Source organism: Ischnura elegans, chromosome 9 (genome assembly GCF_921293095.1).
Source record: "Ischnura elegans chromosome 9, ioIscEleg1.1, whole genome shotgun sequence".
In the NCBI taxonomy this organism is placed as follows: domain Eukaryota; kingdom Metazoa; phylum Arthropoda; class Insecta; order Odonata; family Coenagrionidae; genus Ischnura; species Ischnura elegans.
In genome coordinates, this window is record NC_060254.1 from 88,808,712 (window position 1) to 88,831,680 (window position 22,969).

The following is a 22,969-nucleotide window of genomic DNA, read 5'->3' on the forward strand; positions in this document are numbered from 1 at the left end:
TATTGTGTAGCGGTGTAGCCATGCTGCAGCCGCACAGTATCGCGCATCGCGTTCACGGATCGCGTGTATCGCAGCGACCGCGGCAAACAGCGAGACCGCCATGTTTGGAGTTTGGCGTGGTAAATGAAAATAGGAAGTATTTTTCGGAAATATGGCTTCCGGACCGTTGGAGTCGATGATAGTGGAGGAAAAACCTGAACCAGAGAAACCGGTGGATCGAGAAAAGGTATGATTTCGCTAATGTTGTGATTGACTCAGATTTGGTGACTCTACTGTAGAGCGGATGCCGGGCCTTGCGTTCAGATATAGCCCAAGAACAGGGCATGGCTATACTTCATATTTTTGGTTATTAAATTACCAAATGCTCCCGTAAGGTCTTGATCAGATGGTTTCAAAATGTTTTAGTGATTAAGTAAATAGACATATTTCACCTTATAAATTCTTGCACAATGAGTGTAGAGTAACTTGCTGACAGCGGGATGATACTTTTTGCCTCAGAGATTTGGTCTAATTCCTTTAAGTTAATGAAAATTGCTACATCCATCATGTGGAGAAGTTGTAGTCGTCTATCCATATTAATATTTTTTCTATTATGGAATTCGATTTTGTGAAGAAACATCGATAAAACCAAACATTGACCGACTAATACTCTTCCTCTGGATGGTTTTGAGTAAAACATCTTCATGTTGTTTTTAACGTGCACCATTTCCTTTACTCCATATTATTTCGGCTTATGAAGTTATAGCGAAAGGACGCAAATTTGATCAGTATAGTTTGAACATGTTGAAATTGGAAAGCATGCTTTTAATCACCACTATGTCCCTTCACGTTCTTGAGCTAGTGTTGTGCGCTTGGATTTTTTTTCCAGATTTCTTGTTTTAAGTTACCGAATTAGCTAGTATTAAAATTTTAGTGTAGTAGTTTGAATATTTGTTTGCTTTGTGCCAAATTTCTGTCAGGTACTGAGTTTGGAAAACTTGATGTGGAAATGTGTGTAAAATATATGAATTTGATTGTGTCAATCGTTTGCGTTGAAGTTAAACAACGAAATTAGTGTCATATGATAGGGCACTTAGGGAAAAGCTCAGTCGTTAGCACCATAGGAAAGAAATAGGTAAATGGTCCTTACAAATGGCAGGCAAATGGTCAGTAGTTAGCACCATGGAATTGTTAAGAATGTGAAATAAGATACAAATACTAAGTTTGGTGAAGATCCGACGAAAATTCGCGATTCGATAAAACTGTTACCGAAATAGTCAGGTAAATGGTCAATACGCATATTTTTGCCATAGAAAAAAAATGCTCTCCTATTTCATACTCTGGACTAGCTAGCGTATGCTACTAAGTACGTCAATGATTATTTGTACAGCATATGGCCTCGACCCACAAATAAAGGGTTTTTGTTATATGCACACTGTAAGGTCTGCCAATATGAGTGTTACCGAGTAGGTGCCCTAAATATCATTACAATCCTTCCAGTGATTCAGGAGGAAAATTAGTTTGTATATTTGCCCTCATAATTTTACGAATTCATGCGAAGGAACATGAAGTAATTCTTAATATTAAATTTTAAAAACCTAATGCTGCAATCATTACAATTCCACAAAATGTGTTTAACCAAATTTTCTGAGTCTATTTGAAAGGGGTTATTACAAATATATTGTTTCAGTTTTTAATTAAATGTACATAGTAAACAACTGACAACTTTTTATTCAATGTCATTATTGCAAAAGACTTAACCGTGATTGAATAATTAAGTAGCTAATGGAAGCAATTAAGTTAAGGTAATATGTGTTCATCTGATTTGTCTCATTTTAATTTTTGTTAATTTATATTTAGACATGCCCTCTTCTTCTGCGAGTGTTCTGCAGTAATGGTCGACATCATAATACAATGGAGTACAGTCGAGGAAATGTTCCTGCAAATGAGCTGCAAATTTACACGTGGTATGTATTAAAAAGCGTGGTTTTTAACTGTGTTTGAAATTTATTATGGTGAGTGTTAGTTCCAGTGACTGCTTTCCCCTACCTCTCTATATGTGACTCGGTATCTCTTGTATCTCTTTTAACACTTACTGTGCTGACAGTATTACTGTAAATCTGCTCCCCAATGCTGGCCGTTTTCAATACCTTTGCGTTATTTCTTATCAATCACTCTTTGATGCAATGATAGATGTTTGGTATCATTTTGTACAATGAATTTTACTTTATTTTTTATTTAGAGTTTAGATTTAGAAGTTAACTGCTTAGTTAAAAAAAATAGCTAAGTACGATTTTTCATAAGACTGATGGTGTAATATTATGCCCTTAGCACTTAAAGTGTTAACTTCAGGCTCAATGTTTACGTCTTTCTGTCAGTTAGCTTAGCGATGGTATAAGTGTTATAGCCCATACATATGCACATTTAATGTTGAATGGGTGAAAAAGAAACCAGCCAGAAAAGAGATCTATGTTCTTAACTGTATTTCATGCAAGAAACCACTTTCAATGTGGAAATATCTCACTTAGGTGAAACAACTATTCATTTCTAAGGTGTAAGGGACTAAAAAAAGTGATTCACATAATACGATGCATCACGTGACACCATCAGGGTATCAAGTTTGTAACTTAAAGTGCCTTTCGCTGGAGAATCTGTTTTCTCCAGGTCAGAATTCTCCCACCTGTTACTAGAGGAGAAGCGGCATTCTCCCATACAATAGCAGACTAATTCTCTGTATCGTTTGGTTATGGTAGGTAGTATGAATATTATCAAGTCTTTAGTGACTTAATCCAGGTATTATATCCAATTAAAAAAACAATTCTGTGTTTAAAAAGATATTGTATGCAATGAAAACGCTCACATTATTTCACTACAAATACTAAATGCAAACGATACTATGCCATTATATTTGCCAAAAGAAAGGACTACGTACCGAGATTTAAGTCTTGCCACGTGGTGCCATTATTATGCCTAAATCCATTTAGTACAATTTATAAATAATCCAAAATTATAACTAATGAAGGAAGACAACTTCGTATTTTGATCATAAACAATGAGGAGAATGATCCCCTGGTTTCACCTGTTGTGTATGACAGAAACGCTAGGTGTCGGAAATTATTCTTGGGCACTTACAACTCTTCTTCCCTTCCCTAACTCCTGTGTGTTTGACGGTTACTGTCCTAAGCGATAGCTTCACAAACCTGTGTGTGTGAGCGCGTGTGTCCCACGTGGACTTTTGTTCCTTAGAACAAATCCGCAAGGTCCGCAAGTGTGAGTGTGCATTTCCTAGTTTTATATTTTTTGTCTTATTTCTTTGGTGTGAGTGGGTCACTGGTATAAATGGAAGCTTTGCAAACCTGAGTGAGTGTGTGTGATTGAGACCTACACAGAAAATCATTCCTTGGTGCAGATCTGCTCTAGATGAATGAGTGAGCTTGCGTCTTGTATGTTTCATTGCGCTTCAGTTTAATTTTTGTATATCATCGCACTGTCATCCTTCTAACTTCCCATGTCTTTTTTATGGGGAGAATGCTTTTTAGAAGTAGGAAGAGTAACAAAATGACAATGGCCAAAAATATGTGTTTCATTTGTTCCTCAGTGCACAGGCAAATAAATCTAAATTTATAAAACAAAAGTCAAAAGTCGTGTTAGTTACACCATTTATAACTCAAGAACGGCATCTCGATTTAACTGATATTGGTGTTTTGGATTCGTCTAATAATAAACTCCAGATAACAGAATAAACATTAAAAAATTGTAAATGTTCACAAAAAAATTGCTTGAAAATTTAATGCATTTATAAAAAATTTAGCCTACCAACTGTAACTTTTAAGGCCTTATTTTTAAATCTGGCAAAATATCAATGCTTAAATACGATAATAAGAACTAGTGTGTTTTTGACATCAGTTTTTTGATCCTGTTTCAATTATCACTTTTTTCTAAAAAAATTGGTTCGTATTGGGAATGCATAAAATTAAACATAATTTTTAGAATAGTTAAGCAGTTAAATAAACATTAACACGCGTATGGATGGCGAGAATTCTCGTCATTTTTTTCCCGAACGTTCCGGACAGATGAAGATTCTCGTCATTTAGGCGCGTCAACCTAAACAATTTTAAAGCGTACAATACGTATTCGTTAGTATGTTTTCAGTTGTTGTTCGTCATTCATAATGAATTGATGCATCATAATGATTGATTGGGTCAAGTTAAATTCAAAACATTAGCTTACCCCGGTACGCAATGTGTTAAACTAAGTAATAAAAATGACGTTGCAACATTTTATGAATTTTTGGTTTATTGTGATCTCTCAGACTGCACGTCACTGGTTAAGGGACAAACTTGCTCTAAGAACTGGGCAAGACTTGGACCTAAAGACTTTTTTTTTTACAGTTAGAAATGAAAATAGGCCAAGACTTGAATGCATAAAATTTCGACATTATTAATTGCTTTATTAAACCACAATGTCTAAACTTTCTTAAGGTAAGACATAAAAATTAGATAATTCATTGAAATGTGCATAATAGCGCCCTGGTCTACTATACATATGTAGATTGAATAAAGAAAATATGTTTCTAACCAGCCATTGTAATGCTTATTTTGTAGTTTCAATGAATTTATCTCATAATTTTGTTATAATAGTTCAAAAATCATTAAAGTCAGTACAGTCTCTCTTGATGTATAAATAGTGTAGATAATGTAATAGTGTAAAATGATGAAATTAAGCGTAAGAGATGCCCCTAGAATATGTAATGACAAGTAATCTGTTAATATTAATTTGGATATACATTATTTTATCAGGTTTATTTTTGCAAGGAATTAGCGATAACTAATTTAAATGAACAATAATTAATTTTCAATTCTTTGCAAGGACATTTCAATTTATATCAAGTTTATTTTCCAGTAGTTTATAATTTCCAGTAATTTATGACAAATTGCTACTTTGCAATACAGTAATCAATTATAATAGTTAGAGACAGGCGTCCCTATTGACATTTTTCCTCAGAATTCTTCAATTTGTACTGTTGACAGGGCACAACTATAGTTAAATCAATTTTAAGCACATAATAGCTTTTTCAGCATTAATTGTACTGCTGTGTATAAAAATAATATGAGCGGTTTTTTCAATCTCAGGATAGCAGGCTTAGTTGCATTGTAGCTATGCCATTTATGTGAAAACATTATCACCCTCTGTGTTATTTCATCTAGTGACTCACTGGTAAAGTACATATTGGGCTGTGTAGCAGAGTTATTCTGCTCTCCTGTTAGAAATTTGTATTCCAGCCTTTTTTTAAATTTTGTATTGAACTTACGTATCCCTCCTATCTGCCTCATTCTAGACATTGATGGACTTCCATGAAAGGAAAAATAATGTGTGCATTTAGAGAAAAATAGGCAGTGTAGTTTAGGGGCCCAAGTTATCCATATACCTTTATCAAAATTCTAACCTTGTGCCAGCCCATTGAAAAAATAAAAGAAATATTCATTCTTAAGCATTCTTGTATAAAAATTGGTTCTGTTATTTGTATGATGAAATTTCATTTCGGTTTATCATGGCAACCAAGATTAATTTTTAATTTTCATAAGGCTTTGCTTAAGTTCTCTGGATAAAAAAATTAGGCCAGCAAGTTTTTGTGGAAACTTTACTGTGGCATTCTCTTGCTTTTTGTATATCTTTTTTTAATCTCTCTTTGTTTAGTGGACTTAAATTTAGCCCTTTCAATGTTGCACTGTGAGATGTATTAATTGGAATTGGAAAGTTTTTTATGCCTAGTGCGATTATTTCCGTATAACTTAATATTGATTTTCTAATGTTGTCATCACCATTCGTCTCCATAAAATATTCAACTCCCTGACCTCACAAATACCCATACTTGACCTCTTCCCTGTGAACTCCGTTTTCAAATCTTCCCTCTTAAATCAATTGCACTGATATGCTATCCTTATTCTTAACCCCCAATGTCTATCTTAATTGTTTATTTTCTTGTTAATTTGTAATTACTGTTTCTAATGCATGCTATTGTGTGTTTATATGGGATATAATCTGTTTCTAATGTGTACTCTGTGTGTGATTCTATTTTCTTTTAGTTTGTTACCTTTGTTGTTCCCTATAATTCATTTGATTTATTGTCAACCCAATGCACAAAGCCTTGCTGCTGTTTTGGACCTTTTTCAAATTAGTTAAGTTAATTTCTTATTTTTGCACTAAATGTTGAGAGATAGGTTTTTATATTGAATTGGAACTGTGATACAAATTTCACAGTTCTATAAAATACACATAATTGTGCAAACTTAAGTTTGTTTTGAGTCAGGTCGTGTTAGATACTAATTGTTGTTATGCTCTCTGAAGTGAAATGACTTTGTGAGGAGATGTTTGGCAGTAAATTTCACACTGGTATATTATTACTATAGCCTTTTTAATTCCAATTTTTTGGGACAGGATGGATGCAACTCTTCGAGAAATCACCAGTTTAGTGAAGGATGTTAATCCGGAGGCAAAAAGAAAAGGAACATACTTTGATTTTGCCCTTGTTTCACCAGACATGAGGAGTTCAGGGTACAGAATGAGAGAAATTGGCACCACAATCTCGGGCCAAAAGGGGGCTGATGATGGTAAAACTCTTAGTCAATGTCGGTGAGTAAAAGTGATTGTTGGCTTTCAGGTTGGTGTGAAAATGTTGAGTGTATTGTAATACCCTCCTAAGACTCCTAGGTATTATGTAGGATGCGATTACTAATGTTTATCAATTAGAGAAAAAATGCATGAATGCTTTCAAATGATATAGAAATTCAATAAAAAATGTTATTGGGCCCAATTTACTACTGTTTGAGTCTTTTAAATCATACTATCAATTACAAATTTTGTTTTTTTTTTTTAATTTTTGAAAGAATAAAGGGACTAGCAGGTTAAGTTGGTGAAAAGTGCCCCCAGATATTTTGAAAAATAAAAAATATACTTAAAGTGAATCCAAAATAATTTGTTTCCCCTAAGTTTCAGGCCTTAACAATGGATAATAACCCCAAAAAAAATTTAAACACGATTTTTATTTTTTAACCATATATCCAATTTTTATTTTTGTAAAATCTTTTTTTTAATTTTAAAATGTATTTACTTTTACGCTCTACCACACTGATTTTTTTCAAAAAATTTTGACTGAAAACTAAACTTTTACATTAGTTTGAAAATTTCAAAATTAAATTAAAAAATTTAAGAAACAATAGACACACCGGAAAAATATATGTTATTACCCCTACTCTATTACTCTAAAGTATATTCTTAATTTTTTTCAGTTCTTTTAAATTGGTGGAACACGGTCAAAAATACGAATAACTGCTTTGTGCCATTTGCATGTATGTATTCCAGGGGGATATTTGATTTTATTTTTGAGAGCTACTATTGCTGATCTGTTTCTAATATTATTGATTAAGAATAAACATTAGCATAAACAATGCCTATCACACTTAGATTAATCTTAATTATTCTTTATAACCATACTGTTAAGTTTTAACCTCCCGTTGGGAGCAATGGATCTGATAAGCTCAGTGCTTTTCTTGCCAGTAGGTGTCATAGACCCTTTATACTCATAGTATCTGTTTGCTTTGACTCGCTACTATATGCAGCCCCTCTGTTTTTGCATTTATGCCGACAGATCAATGGTGGATTATTTAGCATAATTAAGCAAAATAATGGTAAAATAAAGCAGAATAATAGTATTATTAGATATATAATGTAGCAAAATAAAAAAAATGCTAATCATAGAATTCACTTGCTAAAATGATATTAACGATGGTATAACGAAACTTTTATCATAACAGTATAACTAGAGCGTTTTATCGATTAAAAAGTTGCTCTTTTCTGTGAATGGTATAATATAATGGAGATATTGTTTAAAATTATTTTTAAAATGTAATATAAAAAATCATTTTGCGATAAAGCGTAGTTACTGCAACATATGAATTCATTTTTAAATTGCATATCCATTATATTTATTGGTTTTACAAATATACCAATTATAACTTCAGTGGTAGACTATTACATTAAATCCAATATATCTGTTCTAATGGGCAGTCATGTCTACAAGGAAACAATACATATGGATAAAAATGTGTAAGGCGTGGCATTCGCTGCAAGGAAATAATTGTACTCTAAAAGTTGCTTGACACAGCTTAGTTTATGAAGGAATTTATGAGGAAATTAATGACGTGGTCTTAGTTAATGATATTTTGTGCCGGAAATGGTGGACTAGTGTGACTTAGACTATTTAACTTAAATAATAACATAAATGTATCTCAGGTATATACGAAGGCGCAGTCGAAATTGCATCATATAAAGTGGTGAATTGCTACAATACACAAGAAAATGCACTTTTGCAAGATTGCAAAATAGCCCCTGCTTTAATTGCAGCCTCGGATTCTCGCAATTTCGACAAATGTTGTAAAATTCTAACCTGCAGAATGATTTTCCCTGTGTAAAATGGCCTTTATGCATATTCGAAAAGAAGGTATACCAATTATCACCGCTTTGCCATTTTTGCGCATTAAATAGGAAATTAAAGATTAACAGTATGGTTATAAAGAATAAGTAAGATTAATCTAAGTGTGATAGGCTTTGTTTATGTTAATGTTTATTCTTAATCAATGATATTAGAATTTAATTGACCTTCCAGAAATTAGGGTATTATAATCATCTTCCATTCAAGTGTGTTAGTGACATTGGGTTTTAAAAAAAGTCATGGGAAAAAGTCACAAGGACTCGAATTGGGTGAATAGGAGGGTTGAGGAACAAAAGTAATGTGTTTAGAGGTCAAAAATTCACCAATGGAAATGGCCGTGATACTCGGGGCATTGTTATGGTGAAGCATCTACTTGTCTGGCATGTCTGGTCTCAGACGAATCATACATGGCATAAATCTTTCACATCATCTGTCAAAACCTGATCCAGTGTGCAAATGTTTAAATTTAACTTTTCACTCATTCTTATTGCTAAACGACGGACTGAGCTCACAAGAGCCCTCAAACGTTCCATGTTTTCATTTGTTTTTGAAGTCGAAGGTCTCCCTGAGTGAGACTCATCGTCAATGTGTTCTTGGCCTTCAAAAACTTGTGCTCTTGATGAGCTATGTTCCCCATTCAACTTTTCAAAAGTCACCTATGCCAATTCACCAAGTTTAACACAAAACCATCGCACAACATTACTGTAAACTCCGATGCTCCATTTTTGTAATACACAACAATAAAACAAATTCACTCATGGCATTGTCAAAAATAAGGTGTTAGCTGCATGGAGGTGAAACTTGGACTGAGGTAGTGGAAGTGATAAACAAATTGGTCTATCATAGTAGGCCAGTAGACACAAAGTTGCCAGGTCGCCCACATTAATGCTAGTCTCATTACTTTTCTCACACACCTCGTAAATTGAATGGCTTGTTTGTTATTAAGGTAAAGAAGTTTATTGACGTAAAAAAAATCAACATTCATCTGCATTTATGCTAAAGTTAATCGGATAGAAATGTTTCCATCGTCGCACCAATCCTGTTCCTACATAAGTGTTGACAAAAGGTTTATTAGCTATTATTTGCTCCACCTCAGGTAAAGTGACAATTTGCTATAGCGAGTGTTTATTTGAGCACTGTGGGGTCTCGTTTTATCGAGGTTGCAGTGTACAGAAGCGGAAATAGTCTATCATACATTTTGACGTGCTGTAGAAATTTGTTGTGAAAAATAATCTCTTTGCTTGACCAGGATTTGAATCCAAATTTCCCAATTTCCCACCAGGAAAAGCGACGAGATATACACTATGTACCAGGTTTAAGTTGTAACAGGTGGCACACAGGCAACTGTAAGATTTGAGTTCAGATTTTATACCCAGATCTTCCATTTGCAAAAAGCATTTGACCAGTGTCACATTTGAATGATTTTTCTGCTTAAAATTTATTACATTGGTATTTACGTATCCCCATGTGTGTGCCTGACTGCATTTCAAGTCACTCGCGTATATAGTGCTTGAAGTACATAACAATGCTCATTGAAGTATATACACTGGGTAAGGAATACATGGGAAAGTTGTTAATCATAGGTCTTGTGATGGTATACTGCCAGTCATTCATTATTACCTAATTCTCGCTATATGCCTAACTCACTATAAAGAGCTTCTATTTCAGTTAATAATTTTACTCTGACCTGTGTGTATATGATTGTACTGGAATGTTATCTATCATATTACAATTATATACTATTCAAGAATATTTTTTCTGAATGACCCAAACTTCATTCCAGGTTCTGCATAGGAGACTACATGGATATTTCCATCACACCACCAAAGCAGGTTATGTCCATTCGGAGAGGGAGGAGGCCGTACTAATGGACTTAATGCGTGTGTTTTTTATGACCAGCATTCAAAGTTGTCATATTTTACTACAGTGTAGTACAAGTTAATGGAAATGCATTGATTCATGTTGAAGAGTTAATGTGGATTTGTGTAGTGTGTGAGATGGACAGGAAGCACCTCTTCAACTAGGATTGTAAAAATATTGTGTTTAACTTTATAATGTGTGTGATGTGAGTTATTTTTTTCATTTGAGGCTCAAGCAATAAAGTGCTATGTGCTTTAATTTCTCTTTACTTTAAAGAAATACAAAAATCCAATGAATCTCAAGGATCAACATAGATGATGTGATTTGGCCAGTGCCATTCCTTTTTCATCGTACGTGTTACTTCTAATATAGGACCAGTGGGGTCTTTCTGAGGTTTCATTGGAGAAGTATTTCACATTCTAGATCAAACATTGTCACTGCTGGATATCATTTCATAACTTCACCACAAGCTGTGCTCTTCTTAATAAGTTTTCTCATGGCATTCATATGAACTTCAGGATTCGTATTTTAATCATATTCTTTGTATGTTCATCATTGATTTCCATGTACGTTTTATTTTTGACTCAACCATCTGTAGTGATTCTTAAAGAAAATGGGTTTTAAATGCTGAACTCAAATTCTGTGAAGTCCACTTATCCCTAAATATTTGTGAGTCCCATGATAAGTCCATAATATGCATTGTGTTCTTCACTTTAAAATTTTTGTGGCTTAGCATTGGGATAATATGGTGAAATTTGTTATTATTGTTCTAATGATTATTTTCCCTCCGTTGAAAAATACATTTTAAAAAAATTTGTGATTGAAGTTTTTACTGTTAGCACTTGATCCTGTTGTTGGACATTATATTATATTGGAATAGATGATACTTGTGATTTCTCCTTAGGGAAAATATAGTGGTATTGGAAGGACCAATGAAGAAGTAAGAATGAAGAGACCAATGAAGAAAGGGTATGAATTAGATCATCTACAGGTGTTATTTACGGTTGTGTTCAGTATTGGTTGTCACTTTCTCTGTGACTCACCTTTTCATTACCTCGGGATTAGTATTTGCTCATAAACATTTTTAGTTTCAAATGAAATACTCTTCAACCCTCTTAAGAATCTTCATTTGTCATTCTGTATAGATTATTTTTTATTGTTGACATTTTGCATTTCATGTATGTGGTTTGAGCTTGTGCACAGGTGCTAGTGGAACTTTGATTTCAGGCATTAACACTTTTCATAGATGCTAATATTGGGATGATTATGGGTGTCAGATGGCATGGGTACTCATGCAAATGTAAGGGAATGCTATGCCATTTTTAATTAACTCAATCATAAACATGGAGAGTCTAATATTTTCCTGTTCCCCTGTCTTGAAATTGCCGGAGGTTAAGTTTTAAACAATAATATATTTTATTTGTTCAATGATAGTATTGTTTACAAATAATTTGTTTGCTTGAAAATAGTGATGAAATTGGCATAGGTTTTATATACATGGAACTTCCTTTATACTTATGTGGGTGTTGAATCGGAAAGTAATAAGCTTATTGTTAACTCTGCATGTAATCTGATAGTAAACACAAGTTAATTGCTATTCTTTGTTCAATGCAGCATAATTCTTAACACAATTTTTTACAAGTTCCCACGACTTTCATTTAGCAGAGAATTTTTTCTTATTGCGATATGAAATATCATATATTATATATCTAAATTATTCGGCAAAGGCAAAATGTATGCTGTGATTGATTTTTCATTAACCTAATTATGTGATAACAGTATTTGAGTATTTTCTTGTTGAGACGTAAGTAGATTGGGGACTAGAGAGGTTATTCACATCATTCAATGGCTTTTTTTGTGGTGGTTTTACCATGTTGGAAATCATATCTCTTTATTTAGAGCTGAAATGGGTAGCAATTATTTACTTCAGTTAAAATGGCCACTGGCTGATTTTACAAATTTGCCACTTGGCAAATATTTATTTGTCAAATGGTCATATTTTTCCCTAGGGATCAAATGAGTATGTAATGATCTACATCAATCTTTTTGTCAAATCCCTGCGTGCATGGGGATAGAGAATACTGCCGCAGTATCCCTGCTTGTCGTAAGAGGCGACTGAAAGGGTCCGTTAATATGGCCTCGGCATTGTTCTCAGGCCTGTCATTTGTCAGCTGAATTTTAGGGCTCCAATGCTGTCATGGGGATGTAAGTCTCATGAATTCTGATCGTGCATGTAAAACACATGATCAATCATTATTGGGGCAGAGTTGAGGCGTATAATAATGCCTAACTATAACCTGGCCTTCTCATTGCAGTCTAATATAGTGGAGTCCACTCCTTAACAGTTCATAGCCGATTGTCCTTTAGAGACCCTGAATCAGTCACATCCCTAGTGCAAGTCTCAAACGGGGCATTCATCTAAGTAGTATCCCTGTCACTTCAGAACGAGGGGGGGAGGGGTTGAGGTCATTGATCCTTACGCCAGTGTCACTTCAGAACCGAGGAAGGGGGGAGGAGAAAGAGGTAGGAGGTGAGACTGACCGTCACCGTGACTATATAACCGAGGGGGTCGGGGAAGACCTCACTTATGCTATGGAGACGAGACAGGGTTTCCTGGGGGTGGGGCCCCCGACTCCCCCTGTTCTATGGAGTCGAGAGGGTGTTTTTGGGTTCATTTCACATATAATTTTATTAAACACTTTGAGTACATAATTCAGAGTGAGTTTTCGATTGATGTAATAAATATGAAATAAAACCGAAATGTGCGATTAATTTACAATTTTAATGTTCCTGAGAATTTGAATGAGCGACTGTGATATTCGCCACTAGAATTTTTTTCTTTCGTAAGTCTTTAGAATACAATGTACCTCTTCTGCGAGCGCTTGAAAAATGAAGGATGGCGGCGCGTTGGATATCTCATCGAGATTCACTTTTGCACTTGTGATTTGTTTCTAACTAATGCTATCGCGATTTTCGCCTTCAGCATGCTCAGTGGCATTAAAAATTGATGCCGTATTTTTTGTGCTTGTGGAGACCAGTCACATCGTTCTTCCCAACGGAGTGTAACACACTCGGCAAGGTTTAGCAATTCATGCCACGACGTTTTCTATAGATACACCGCTGTTATCGTGAGATGAATTCACTTCCTCAAGAGCAACAGACTTGATTCCGAATATAGACTTGAATTTCAGCTCAGTTTTTCCGAAGCTGATGGCATGTTCGAGGGTACCTTGGTAAAGGTACGATGCTACGACACTTTCGCACTTCATTAAGTCACTAATGTATTTTTAAGCACTGACCACCGACTTCAGCAATGGCGATGAAGGGGAAGCACGCGTTTTTCATGTCCAAATCGGTTGTAGCTCGTTTGGTATCGCAGAAATTCAATCGATATGCAAACTGCAAGTCCTAGGTCCCGTGTACGCTGATTCCAGGTTGACTTCGGCTCCGCCAAACTCGCCTCTTCGGAGGCTAGCACACAAGGCTGTGGGATGGCTAATAGGACGGAGGCCGAAACTTCCCACTGCTCGGTGGGCGTGGAGAGTAGGGGCGGGCGGCTTCCGCCTTTCGGAGAACCTCTCCTGGCTGGTCTTCTGGGTGTGCGAAAAGACTCCGTCTCCTGCCATCGCTCAGGAGTAACTGCTGTGAGGTGTGAAATGGTAGTGTGCGTCGCCTTTGGAGGGTACGTGTGCATACCCTAACGCACTGTGGTGGGGGTGAGCCGAGGAGAGGGATGGCAGGAGGAGGGGTAGATGGGGAAAACAACATGGCAACTCCGCGAACTTGTCATCGGGCACGTTTTTTTCCGGTGGAGTTAGAGCCATACCTAATTGCGTACGTTTCGACTCCATATTCACAAGCCTAACCTTACAGACGCTTTCACAAAATTATGTTGTACATATAAAGGACGATTAAGTCGTTCTTTTCGACGGTTCCTGAATGAAAACAATTAGTAAATTGCTGCATCGTATTGCTCAAGAAGTGAGAAACTACGAACAATGCTAAATAATTTCCGCATCACCGACATCCATTCATACATTTGTTACCTGGTGATAATTTATAAGAAACACTGATTGGATGAAAAGCTTCGCCTCATGAAGAAGACCTTTCGTTCGTAAGTTACCAAGACCTAGAAGCCTTACAGTCGCTTTACAAACATCAGGAGTGGGGCTGTGCTTCGGAACAATAGTGAGAAAAGATTATTGTTTCGCACTACCTCTCGGATAAAATTTGGAATTTGCATGCCTCTCCCAAGCAACACGAACAACAGGATAATGCGGAGTGCACGACTTCATAGGTTTGCTCTTACGTTTGCTCCTCAATGTTTCTTTAAAGGAAATCAAAATAAGTTTCCGATGAAGTAAAAGTTTCTAGGGGATGAAATTTTTTTTAAATATCGCTATGGGAAATCCGACGCATTGAAACGCTAGGAATGCGAACGAGTTAATATCGCGCGAGGTAGATGTCCCGCCAGGAAGATGTTTGATTTCGTGCCGCCAAGGTTTTAATTCATAATGCGGAAAGGTTAAGTTATCATCGATCATTGGCGACAATCTAATTCTTCCTATCGAGAAGCGACTATAATCAATGCATTGCTATTTTCTGCTATATATATACGAAAATCTTTTAGACAATAATGGCTACTGTAAAGAATCTTGTATTACGTTAGTGCGACAAAATATTGCGAATTGAGGAAATATCGATTACAAGTGAAATTATTAAAATGATTCTTTCTTGGCATTATTCACCGCCATTAAACACATACGCAAAGAAGTTCCTTATTCCACCTGTCCCACGCGAATTATAGATCGTCGATATCACAAAAAAATCATTGACGGTGGGATGTACCAGCACTTTAAAACTAGTCCACCCGAAAGGATTTCAAAGAAGGAATGTATTCCCTGCGGGTCCAGCGCTCCATACTGGACCCCGAATACCTTTCTTCGTACTTCCTCTTCTCCGCAGGGTCGTAGGTGGAGGTTAGGTGCCGCCTGATCCTTCACTATATTGAATATTAATGCAGCGTTGGCGGCCTCCGATGTCGCGAGTCGGATATATCCCCATACCTCTTCTTTGTCGGGGAAATGGTGCAGGTGGACCTCCATCAATTCGCCGTCCACTTCAAGGAACCCGAGCCACGAGTGTATCCCAATTGCTGGCTCTCTAGTACTTCCACCCGGATCCAACTGCTTCGAAGCATGGCGACTAAGCCGAAGAGGCTGTTTGCAAGGCAGCACTTCACACAAGAAAAATGAGCACCCCTCTTAAAACAATGGCCCCATTACAAGTGACCTTAAAACAAGCACCCCAACATTGATTATAATAGTCTTAAACTTGAAATTTACTCTCTACAAAGGATAGTTATGAGATAGAAATAAATAATTAAACCATTTATGATGCCTTTGAACGTAGTAAATTCAAAGTAATGAGTTTACGTTTGGCACCTTGAGCCCCCTTTTTGCTATGTATGTCATCGTTCGCTGATTTTGCAGTAAAATGTTAGAAACTTAATTAACTAATATTTTTAAAATTGCTGAGCTTACGCTCCACAAGGGCAATAATTAATCACCCAACTCCTTAAAACTTTCCTGAACAAAGGCCCTTTCAACTCACTCCATTATATAGTCCCTCTATGCTGCACAGCTCAAGAACAAGGTCTCACATTTTTCGGAAATGGGGTATAGGATAATGGGATGCATAGTCTCACTCGGTCAACCACCATTGCAGTAGGCATTGTAAAACCAAAGAGCTAATCAAAGCACGCACATGTTAATCCATCACTGTCACTCATTGCACTGGAACACAAATGACAACCAAGTTTTTTGCTGCTTTAAAAGCGCAGCGTCCTGCCACGCACACAGCCGCACTTAGGTCCGCATCTGTATGACTATCGTATTCACTTACAATAGGGTAAAATGGAGTGAAATCACTACTTTCACTGTCAGGTTATACATCCTCTGCTGGCACATTGTTGTGTATTAATGTGACCATATTTAGCAGAACGAAGATCAAGGATACCTTTGACCGTGATTTTCTTATCAGCCTCCAGGATTTGTGGGAAAGAAATATTTTAATTTCGCCGAGGAAGTTGTCGGTAAATCCCAAAGCTCCTTTTCTAAATCATCTGTTATTAACTTACCTATCAAGACATAGTCTGCTTGAGGTCTGTCAAGAAAATTTAAAGACCTCCACTATGCCTTAATGGGATAACAATGGATGCCATTGTGTCTTTCGTCAACCCAATTTGAGCAAAACTGGACATCCGCCATGCATCTAACCACCAATACATCTTACCACAAATTTTTAAAAGACTGCAATGTAGAAGTGTGCCAATGCGTTAGATGGATGCTTTTCCTCGCACATCTGACATCCCTTGGTTTGGGGTGTGGATGTTGACTCAATCTGAATTTCGGCAATCACTTCCAAAAAATTGAGTTTCCTAGCTACCTTAAGATAAATTTAAAGCAGACAAAGGTGATTCATTGATGATGTTGCACACGAAAGAAACATTTTCTCGTTGGTAGATGGTGTAATCGTTCACTTCAAAAAGGCGTTGTACGTCAACGTTCGGATCAGAGAGAATGGATTTCAAAGCGTCACACTGCCTTATGACGGTGGTTTGCGTTTAATTATCTCGTTGCCCCAGTTTCCCCCAAAGACTATTTAACAGCATTTTCGATGGTGAGCGTTTTCCAGGGTTGTGAGAGAGTGAAAGTTTCTCAAGATCCATTCCTTCCCTCTCTCTTAACTTCTGTAGATATTCTTATTTCTTCTCCTCCGTCACACACCAGGAGGGCCAGACGCTTGCCGTATGCTTAAGCTTGAGGAAAGCATTTATGTAATCAGCGAATGGCCCACCCTGTTGTATTCCCTGCGGGTCCTCGCTCCATACTGGATCCCGAATACCTTTCTTCGTACTTCCTCTTCTCCGCAGGGTCGCAGGTGGAGGTTAGGTGCTGCCTTATCCTTTACTGTATTGAACAGTAAGGCAGCGTTGGCGGTCTCCGCAGTCGCGAGACGGATATATTCCCATACCTCTTCTCGGAAGAAACATTTTCTTTTAAATTTGTTAGTGTGTACAGACTTTTAAGTAACTTCATGAGCACTTATTACCAGTTGATGTTGATCCTTCCTATAAAGAAGTCGCAATTCTCTGAACTGAGCTTAAATGGAGCATTATTTAAAAAAACAGGTAATACGATTGTGTCTGCCAACTGGTTAGCCAATTACTCCGTATGGATTTTAAAATGTGACTGTCGTAGAAAAAAGTAATGGCAACTTTTCAACATACAGGGTTTTCAATGGAAACGAAGTGACTTATCGTCGAGCTGAACATACCTCTGCTTAATATTACTATCAGATATGACAGGAATGACTTTCAACCCGCATCCAAGAAGCCGTTCTGGGGTATTTTTGTTACTCGCCAGTTTGTTTCTTAACAGGGATTTGATCTTCAAATTCTTTGAACCTTTCAAAAGCTAGACTCACCATGAACGCCAGAATTGCCTAAGCAACCTTATCAGGTACGTTGTCTGCTTGGCCAAAGAGAGACCCTTCTTCGAAATTAACTCCAGGATTCACATTTATTTCGTCAATATACAAGATTGCTAATATCTTAATATCATTAACTGCCGGAAGGCAAGACTTGGGAAACTACTCGTTGAAAGACATCTTCCTAAAGAAAGTCTGAGGAGATACCATGATAGCAGATTTTGAGCTACGAGTGCTTCGGATTGGTCAGCATATGCCAATGGCTTTCTCTAAGAGCAGAATAACAACAGGAGATATGAACGAAAATGTAATGTTGCATGATGAGAACCACTTGTCTTTATCCTGTGGAAAATGAAATCGTTTCATTAAAAAGGCAGGTGGCAGCTGTCCTAGCCAATATATTTGCTGTTTGAGACCGCCTCTGTAGCCTTCCTGGTAAGGGAAAATCTTGAACGAGGCTGAATTTCCTTACTCCATTTGCTCTAAGAAAACTTCTACGTTTAAGCCAGGATCAACGGTGATGCTAGCTTTCACACATTGCGCAGAAGAAAAATCCATTGCGTAACAAAAAACAATTAAATCTGCGTTTTCATTGACGCTACATTGACATCAAGAACCAATGAACCATATATTGTAGCTCAACAGAGACTCTGCGTAGTCCTGTATTTTGTCTGAATCGAGGTTTTATTGTACAGAAGTTTCTAGTCGGTCCATCATTCACTCCTGCTGCATCCTTTGCAGTCTCAGATCTCCAAATGCAGATCTTGCCTCTCATTATCTCGATTCAATTTCTGCAGTTGTAAGTCGTGGACCAGCTTGGTTGTTACCAGCTCTATTTCTTCTGTCTCTTTTCTGAAGGCATGAATCTTATCGCGGTGTGCAATATAGGATTTCAAGCCCTCAAGCCGGTCCTGCAACTCCCTCTCTTGCAGCTCCTCTAGCCATGCCACTAGAGGAGGATAGTGTCCTTATCTGACCTCCCATCACTGCCGTGGCGTACGTAACATCTGTCGGAGGAGCCTCGACTACCTTGAAGAGAAAAAAAGAGAAATTCAATGTTATTGTAATTTCGGTACCTACCAGCTGGTAATGCATTACCACAAACAATATCGCACATACTAACTTGTCGGATACTCCAGTAGAGTTCCGCGTGCCCATCTCTCGCATTGGGGATAGGGGGCGAGGTCTTTACGGCCATATGCTATTTTATGGGTATATTGTACCGTTGTCCCAGGTTCATCAATCAACAACATAGCTTTCAGCTTCTTTAAACACACAATTACATCATGTGAGTAATTTATTGTGATTCCTCGTACTTTACATACGCTCTTCTTAAACGCCGAATTGCTGGAAAAATTAACCACGTAAGTGTAATTTTTAGGCTCACCAGGTACGAATTCGATATTCTAACAGTCCCATGTCTCGCCGATTGGTTGAGACCATTCCCCTGGTTTCTGAGTGAAAATAATACTATCTGTGTCGTGGTATAACATTCGCATCTGCAGCTATTGCAAATATCTATAGAGCTCCAATCTGGCTTGCTATTTGGTATAACAGGTCATGATTATACCACTTGAGCTTGATGGGGAAACAACTCTTCCTTTCCCACCCAATGGGCGTAGATGGTGTATTTGTTCACTTCAACAAGGCGTTGAGCGTCAACGTTCGGATCAGAGAAAAGGGAATTCAAAGCGTCACTCTACCTTATGACGGTAGTTTGCGTTTAATTACCTCGTTGCCCCAGTTTCCCACAAAAACTTTTCAACGGCATTTTAGGTGATGATCGTTTTCCAGGGTTGTGAGAAAATGAAAGTTTCTCAAGATCCACTCCTTCCCTCTCTCAAAACGTCTGTAGATATTCTTATTTCTTCTCCTACGTCACACATCAGGTGGGCCATACTCTTGGCTTCCGTTCAAGCGTAAGGAAAGCATTTATGTAATCAGATAATGGCCCACCCTGTTGTATTCCCTGCGGGTCCTGCGCTCCATACTGGGCCCCGAATACCTTTCTTCGTACTCCGTCTTCTCCGCAGGGTCGCAGGTGGAGGTTGGGTACCGCCTCATCCTTTACTGTATTGAATATAAAGGCAAGGTTAGCGGCCTCCTCAGTCGCGAGGCGGATGTTTCCCCGTACCTCTTCTTTGTCGGGGACTTGGTGCAGGCTGACCACAATGAATTTGCCGGCCACTTGGAGGTCTGTGAACCACGAGTGTATCCCCATTGCTGGCTTGAGTACGTCCACCCGGATCCAACTGCTTCGAAGCATGGCAACTAAGTCGTAGAGACTGTTTACAAAGCACCGCTTCACACTAAACAAATGAACACCCCTCTTAAAACCATGGCGCCGACGTAGATGCTTGGATGGCCGACTGCATATACGCCATTATTTGTTGACAAATGGATACAACGAACAAATAGCAGTGTATTTGATTTTCCCTGTTGATGCCTCGCAAGCTTTGTGGTAAGGACGCATTTGCCCTACCTCCTTAGAATGTGTCGCGCAGGTTCATTAGGATTTTTATTATCCATTGGATGTTCTTTCGAAAACTTTGTCAAGGCGTAGTCGCGCTCAATCTCCCTCTAAAATTGGCATTCCCACATTTCGATAACTTTTTAACCAAATCACGTCAGCATGTTCCTCGAATTCTCGATGCTCTCGAACCGTGTTTCCATTGTTTCCCTCTTACTATTCGAAAACGGATCATGCGTAGGGGAAACATTTAGGACAGCTGTGAAAAAGGAACCCGCAAAGTTAAAAAACAATTTCCTCTTCGTCGATTTTCATGTACCCGTCTGCTTTCCTCCCCAAAATTTTGATCTCCCGACCATTTTGAGCGTGATGGATCCCTCCCCTCTCCTCTCTTCCGAAAATAACCAAAGGAATACCTTCTTGTTTTTGGGATCAGAGGAGATGAATAATACTTACTTTTAGCCAAATATTTATATGAGTCAACCAATTATTTGCAGGAATGGTGCTATCCATTGATATAGATGGCTCATTACAAAATTATTTACAGAAACAACCCACATTATCACAATTAGCTGCCTGTCGAGAGAAGCTAGACACTTGTCACAGCATTTCAATGGGAACCCTTGTCAAAATATGTGTACATAATCCAACAAATGTGGCAGAATGACACAAAAAGAAACCTGAAAGAGAACAAGATTTTCAATGACAAATGTGATCTAAAGCCACAAAGGCTAATAAAAATTGAGTTCCTCAACAAGGTCAAAGAAATAGAAAATTTATCAACATTAAAGTTTTTGGTATCGGAGGAGTTGAATTACACTTTGGATCAGTGCCCTTTGAAGTGAATGGTTTTGGTGTTGATGCTGCGGCTGTAATCCAACTTCAACTCCGACACAATACTTTTTCCAACATGATACAATCTGATGGATAGGCATTGAAATATAATAGCCCTAACCAGGTTTGTTGACATGATCTTTATCCAGGATATGGTCCCTCAAATGTGGAAATGGTGATGTAATACCTCTGAATGCTTCCAATGTAAATAAACGGAAAATATCTTTTTTCCGTAGTTTGCCAGCTGCCTGAGCTTCCCTGAATGCTCTCTCCACTGCCCTGCATATATTTACTAAGTCTTTGCATGGAGTTGTAAGTCCTCCCATGTTTTTCCGTGTTAGCAATGATGTGCAGTCATGCTCCGGGTTTTGTAACAATCCCTGTCTGCATTCATCACCTTTCAGGGTTTTTAGTATCTTCTTCTGCACAAAGCTTGAAATATATGTGGCAACGTCTTGCACATAAGCGCTCAGTCTAGATAAATTCGGAAGCTGAGCATAGGTGTGGTCCTTAGCAACAGGATCATCTATTGTTGTTGTCCTGCACACCAAGGAGTTCATCCTCATGATATGAGTGTTGCAACTGTATGCCAACTGTGATGGCACAGTTGGGATTCCGGTGTGATCCATAATTGTACAATTTCCATGAACTGAGGACCTTACAATTTGGTGGATCAAGAGCCTCTGATACGCAGCCTTTCACTGTCAGCAGGTAGGGTTATTATTGTGACCACCCCGGCTGCGAACCGCAGAGAAAAATGTCTGAGTGGTCTTGACTCATTTTATAGGTCAATAGGAAGGAAAGAGATGAAGACTGAAAAAAGTGTTGAGCCAGTTTTTCACAGTTTCAATTCAAACCAGAAAACCCAGGAAACCCGTCCGCCTGGAGGAGGGAAGGAACTGGCTGAAAGTTTTGACCTGTTGGCAAAAATTTTGATCTCTTAGCTCTGAGAAAATAAATCTATCACAGTTATTTCTGCGCAGATAATAGAAATATCAACGATAGCTCAACATCGGTTAGTAGGAATAGCCCAATGAAAGGAATAATTAGAGCTAACAGGAAGCTATTTCTCTTGACATCATGCTGTACCTGGCTCAGAAATCATGGTCTGGTTGGCACTACTCCAGTGGTCTCAAATAGCGTTCTCATAAAATATTAAGTTTAAAGAAATTGCCCTAAAATAGATTTCATTTATTGTTCCGCTTACACGTGGCAATTAGGAGGTCAATACAGTGAGATTCGAGGTAAACATTGTCCTTTATACCTTAAGTAATTAGTTTTGCAATAGAAAGGATTTAGAGAAAGGTAACGCAGCAAACGTAAATATAAAAATGTAGGATTGAACAGCCATTATAGGGTAATATGTTTCCACTCACCAAGTTCTTCCACAGATTTCTTGCTTGCTCTGGACATGGGAGGTTTTCTCAGATTTATTTCTTCATCAAATACTGTGGAAAGGCGAAAATCGGCGGAACTGGGTCTGGTTTCAATCATCTTCCGCCACACCTCTCCCGATCAAAATCCTGCTCAGTGAAATGGTTTGAGCATACCCTTGAGTGAACAGTGGGGGTAAAGTTCTCTCTTCTTAGGGCGACTTACTATTTCCCTCGTATTTCCTTATTCACAGGAAAGCTAATCAAGAAAATATTAACAGGATAAGAATTTAATCCACATCCACTTCACCCAATCTTCCGCCAAACTTCTCCCGATCAAAATCCTGCTTAGTGAAATGGTTTTAGCATACCCTTGAGTGAACAGTGGGGGTAATGTTCTCTCTTCTTAGGGCGACTTACCATTTCCCTCGTATTTCCTTATTGTTAGGAAAGCTTATCAAGAAAATATTA

General features: G+C 37.7%; 1 protein-coding gene across 1 annotated transcript; it reads left to right on the top strand.

Moving 5' to 3' along the window:
• The first annotated feature begins 47 nt into the window (after window positions 1-47).
• On the top strand, window positions 48-11,145 carry LOC124164833 (histone deacetylase complex subunit SAP18). The gene is made up of 4 exons (XM_046542032.1): window positions 48-226; window positions 1,840-1,946; window positions 6,418-6,612; window positions 10,254-11,145. Exons 1-4 carry the CDS (start codon window positions 152-154, stop codon window positions 10,336-10,338), a joined length of 462 nt encoding a protein of 153 aa, XP_046397988.1. The 5' UTR covers window positions 48-151; the 3' UTR covers window positions 10,339-11,145.
• The last annotated feature ends 11,824 nt before the right edge of the window (window positions 11,146-22,969 follow it).